General features: G+C 32.6%; 1 protein-coding gene across 1 annotated transcript; it reads right to left on the minus strand.

Annotated features, from left to right (window-relative positions):
• Positions 1 to 2,679: 2,679 nt before the first annotated feature.
• LOC107476430 (uncharacterized) lies at positions 2,680 to 4,611 on the minus strand. The gene is made up of 2 exons (XM_016096236.3): positions 4,044 to 4,611; positions 2,680 to 3,957 (listed from the first exon to the last, which is right to left on the minus strand). Exons 1-2 carry the CDS (start codon positions 4,291 to 4,293, stop codon positions 3,200 to 3,202), a joined length of 1,008 nt encoding a protein of 335 aa, XP_015951722.1. The 5' UTR covers positions 4,294 to 4,611; the 3' UTR covers positions 2,680 to 3,199.
• Between the last annotated feature and the right edge of the window lie 847 nt (positions 4,612 to 5,458).

Genomic DNA, 5,458 nt, shown 5'->3' on the forward strand with positions numbered 1-5,458 from the left:
ATAAACCTTAATATTTTGTGTTATTAGTCATTATATATAAGACTACAAGTTAATGTTTTATATTTAAAATGCACAAGACTTTAGACTAATGCATAATATTGTGTTATTTGTATTGATTCAAATATTTGATGTTATTATGCAATATTAGTATTTATTATGGTTATTCTTTAATTTTAGAGAAGAGTTGGTTCTTGTTATATTTTTCTAAGTGAATTTTACCATGTCAAATAATGGTTTGAGTCTTGGAAATTTGGATATTTTTACATGTTAACTTACAAGAAGGTATCAAGGTAATATAATGTTAACGGTCCGGTTTTCATCCAGTATAGTTATGGCCCGAAAGGGTATAGGTTTCATCGGGTCGAGGGTCGGGTTCGGGTCTCAAAATGGGCCCGATACATATTTTAGGTCGGGTCTGGGTCACATCAAACCCGGTTTCACCCGACCCATGCACACCCCTAGTCAAAAGTTTAACTAAATTGGGTTTGTCTAGTGGTTAGCTCACTAGTTCGCTTAAGTAAGTGTCGGGGGTTCGAATTCCGCCTTGTGCATGCAGCAACCCATTGGCTAGCAGTAAAACCTTAAATAAAGCTTAGTATCGTGACGGATTAGTCTTTAACCTGTCGAATTAAAGGATACAATAATCTATAGATAAATGACAAACTCTTAAATGAAATTCTCATTTGCGATGAATTAGTTCTTGAGTTTTGGGGTTAAGAGCTATGTGACCGTGAGAGAAAAATAAGAAAAGATAAAAATGAAATGTGAAAATGAAAGATATATATAGATAGTAAGACACAGTCCATGCTCTATTATTGGCATCATTAATAGACTGAAAATCTCACATCACCTTCACATGCCATCTAATTTGAGCTGGAACACAGATACACAGCCACGCACGCATTCATCCTCTTCCGTACTCTCTCACAAATGCTTTTGCTGCTGCTTCTTCTTCCCATAATTTCCATAATCCATCGCATTAAAAAACAATGTCAAATTAAGTTTTCAATCATACAACATTCATTGATTTCATATATATCATTTAAGAAATATATTCCCCTAATTTAAAATTAAAGCAAGACTTGAGTATAGTTAATCAACATTAATTGGCACCTATGATTTTGACGAATTGATAAGAAAAGACAACGTGAAACATGATTCAAGTCAATCCAAATGATTGTATGCACGTCACTGTTAAACTTTATCATGTTTTTGTCATGTCATACGAGTTCAAATTCAAATACCAACTACTTCAAAATCAAATAACTCGTAAAACTTGCTGGATTTACTTCCTTCATTATTTTTATTGAGATACTATATCCATAATTAGGCCCAGGCTAAGAAAAAGGAAATTATTTTAATTGTAAATCATAGAGCCACGTGATTTGAGTAATATTGCGGATCCTTTTCAACTTAAAGGTGATAACAAACCTAACTTAAATAGATTTTCTTCTAAGTCTAGTGGAGTAGCTAAAAAATCAACATTCAAACACTAATAATGATGCAATGTGCATGCTTCACTACTTTACCTATACAATCAAAATTATCAAAATGATTCACCCAACTTAATTAGCGTACACGCTCTTCTTAAGAACATATAAAAAATTTTCTCAACTCACGGAAACAAATATCCACCAACCAAAACATAAATACTAAAGAAATATGCACTAAGATGCAAGACTTGTTTAATTTCTGGCATTTTCTTTATTACTTGCATTCTATATATAGTTCCTAACTTGTAATTACAAAGCATAATGGAAGCATTCTCTTAGGCGAGAAATACTATATATGCACTCATCTAAGTGTTTTATTGGTTTTTTTACGGTATCTCCTAATTTCACAAATCAAGGACTAATCCGTTGCAAATTAAAACTCTATTTAAAAATTTGTTGTTAACAATGGACTGTTGCATGTACAAAACGGAAAGCGAACTAGTAAACTAATCGGTGAACCAATCCAATTTAGTTAAATTAAGTGTTTTATTTTAAGGTGCATAATGGTTAATTTACCCGTATTTTACCATGTCAGCACAAAAAGTGAGTAGTAATAATTGAGAATGAGAAGAGAATTGGAGGGACCGGAGAGTCATAAACAGATGTCAAGGTATCTGAGGACAAAGGAATAGGGCCATCATAATTCATAAGTAATCAAAGGTTCCACCACGCCACTAAAGACAAGACTATTATTTTAATTTGTTGGAGTTTCGTTTCAATGATCTCAATGTGAAAATGACACCCCCCAAAAAGACCAAACCTTAGCTTATTGTTTTTGCTTCTAAGTTTATTCATATCATATCATGGTAAGCGTAAAGGCCCTCTAATTTACCTTATGGATGGCCTTCAATTATGGTACTTAAACTATATATGCTATTTGCTATGCCTATCACAAGCCAATGACAATGCATTATAATTTATACCCTGTCTTGTACTTGCCTTCTTTAGTGGACAGTAATTATTTAAAAAAGAAAAAAAATTAAAAAATCACTCTATCTTTTTAAGGTGAACATTACAGATAATTACAAACAAAATTGCAAACTACATGGTCAAGATATTGTTCATCATGGTGTTTTTAAATTTTTTGACAAATCTTCATAGATTCATCATGTCATGATCCCCAAATAAATCTACATTATGCATTCTCTTTTTCTTAGAAAGAGAGGTAAAAAAAGTAAAATAATATTAAGAATTTGGATATTTTTCTCCAATGACAGAACTCTAATATCTTGCAACATTCAAGGGAATCATTATCTCACATGTCCCAAGGGAAAACAAATTTAGACAAACAGAAGTTTACTGCAGAATAATAGCTAACTGTTCCGAGTTCTGTTGTCATAAACACTAACTAAATTTTCTGTAACTCTTAAAACTGTTGTCTTCCTCTTTCCCATGAGAACATTAATGACTGTGTACCCTTTTAAGATTGAAAGGCAAAACTAGAGTTAAAGCAAGTTCCTCTTTTTCCTTTTCAAACAACTCACTAAGAACTAAGAACTTGATAAAAATTAACAAAAAATCCAACATCACCGGGTAAGTCAAGTGATGAGATTTCAAATTAAAAACCTGTACTAAAAAGTGACTACTCCAATTTTTGAATTGCATTAGTCGAATTTCTGATAATAGGATCCGACTAACAAAAATGAAAAGAAACAAAAAAAAAGTTCTAATTAGGATGAAGAAATAATTTAGTGTTTTGCCTTAGCTTATGAGGTCTTACAGGCATAGATCAACAAGGAGAATTCAATTCTGTCTTTATCTTTGTGTGGTGTCTTCTCTTCTAACCACAACCTGCTATCTAAGCCACTTCTTGTTCTGAACATAAACACTGCATAACCAGAACCTGCATTTGCATTTGGATTGAAGAACCAATCATGAACATCCCAAAGCAAATCCACGAGCAACCCATCAACAAAAATTGTTTGGTTCCCTCTGAAATTCCACTGAAGCCTCTTCACGCGGATCACTGTCTTCTTATCAATGCAAACAGAGAGAACAGGGTGAGGGTGAGGGTGGTGGTGGTGATGGTTCTTACTGTGCACCCCTTCTTCATTCTCCATGGTGCACCTTATCAACACGTCATGAAATGTTCCAGTTTCACAGAATTGAGCCTTTGTTGTGTACTGTGTTGTCCCTGAACAATGCTCTCTCCTTGATAGCAGCGATGTTTTTGTTACCATGGAGTTCGATTTGAGCTTCTTTGAGGTGAATTCCTCCGCCGCATCGCCGCCGAGGACTAGGCCTACTTCTGAGTCAACAACGATCACCAAATAGAAACCTTCAACTGGTTCAGGCCCAGATTCATATCTTGCATTTGACAGGTCCCAAAACACTTCAATCTTTGATGATGATTCATCACATAACTCAATCAATTTGCTTCCTTTCTTCTTCCTAAAGAACCTTGAATTTGTGTTGAGCCTAAACGTTGGTGGTGCTGATGAAGGGTCATGAACCTCATTATTACCTATGTTACACAAATACAAATGTAATTACTAAATGAAAAAAAAACACTGAATTTGTATGTGTATGAAACTATGAATAGATGATTACCGAAGCTTATGGTGAGTCCTTGGTTGGAGTGGCTTCTGCACCATGTGACAGTGAACAAGAGCTGCTTCAAGGTGGAGAGGACCAATTTGTAGACACTGGAAACTGAGTTTTGGATTGAAGGTGATGAAGAAGAAAGTGTTGTTTGGTTAATGATGCAAGGGTTGTTGATTGATGCGTAGCTTGAAGAACATGAAGTGTAATTAGACACATTCACTGCGTTTTCACTGAAACAAGATACTATGTCCCTCATACTGTTAATGATGAAAATTTTGTGTGAGAAGGCACAAAGATCTGAACTTTTTTGTGAAGCAAATTATGGGTCTTTCTTGTTTTTTGGATTGTGTGAAGGAATCATGAGCACTAAGAACCATGAAAGTGAGATCAAAGGTACATTTCTCCTTTTTTTCTTTCTGAGAGGGGGGGAACTCAGAGGAAGGTGAATTAGAAGAAGGTGGTTATGAAATGGTTTTTTATTTTATTTTATTTTATTTTTTGTCCTGACAGGTCTAATGCCATTTAACATGACACAAACTCTCTCTCTCTCCTATCTCTTTCTCTCCCTTGTGTCCATCACTTTGCATCTTATTATTCATTTATTTATGGAAAGGGAAAAATATTAGGAGATTGTTGAGGCAGATACCTCGGTCTTGTTTTTTTTTTTAATGTGTTATGCCAGTTAATACTACAATTTTAAAAATGTAAAAGAAAGGGAAGCAAAAGCAAAAAGGGATGCCTAAAAAGTTGATCATTTTGTAATGCTATTTGTATATCAAAATTAATGATTAAAATTAATTATTAATATATTTATTTATAAATATATATAATTTAATTTATTTTTAATATGTATTTATATTTTAATATATATTTATATTAATAATTAATTTTAATAATTAATTTTTATATTTTGAATTAACACTATATGTAATACCATATAAATGTTTTACTTTTGGCTTTAATATGGGTTACATTAGGTTTTGCCAGTATTAAGGGCCGAAATTGAAGAGAAACTTTAATTACCAGTATCATTAGTGATTAGGTCCTTTGGTTAGTGGTCAAGATTTGAAAAAAAAAAAGGGAATAGATACAAATTAAAAGGGAAAACGCAATTAAAAAGGGGAAAAAAATCCTTTTTATTTCTTACCTTTTCACTACTCAATCTACTTTCTTTCTTATTTTTATACGAGAAACGCATTAATTATTTTTAAATGAAAACAATAAAATCGATGAAAGTGTGAAACAGAAAATAATTTAGATGTGTAGCAAGACACTTAAATATATATATTCTTTACTTCATTCAATATTTAAAAAAATGTTTCGGAAGGTTTTTATGATACCATATAATTATTCTTTTTTCAATACGGAATTTTAAATGACAACTATTATAAGTATTTCTTTTGTACGTAACTACAATTATT

Source organism: Arachis duranensis, chromosome 3, assembly GCF_000817695.3.
Source record: "Arachis duranensis cultivar V14167 chromosome 3, aradu.V14167.gnm2.J7QH, whole genome shotgun sequence".
Lineage (NCBI taxonomy): Eukaryota > Viridiplantae > Streptophyta > Magnoliopsida > Fabales > Fabaceae > Arachis > Arachis duranensis.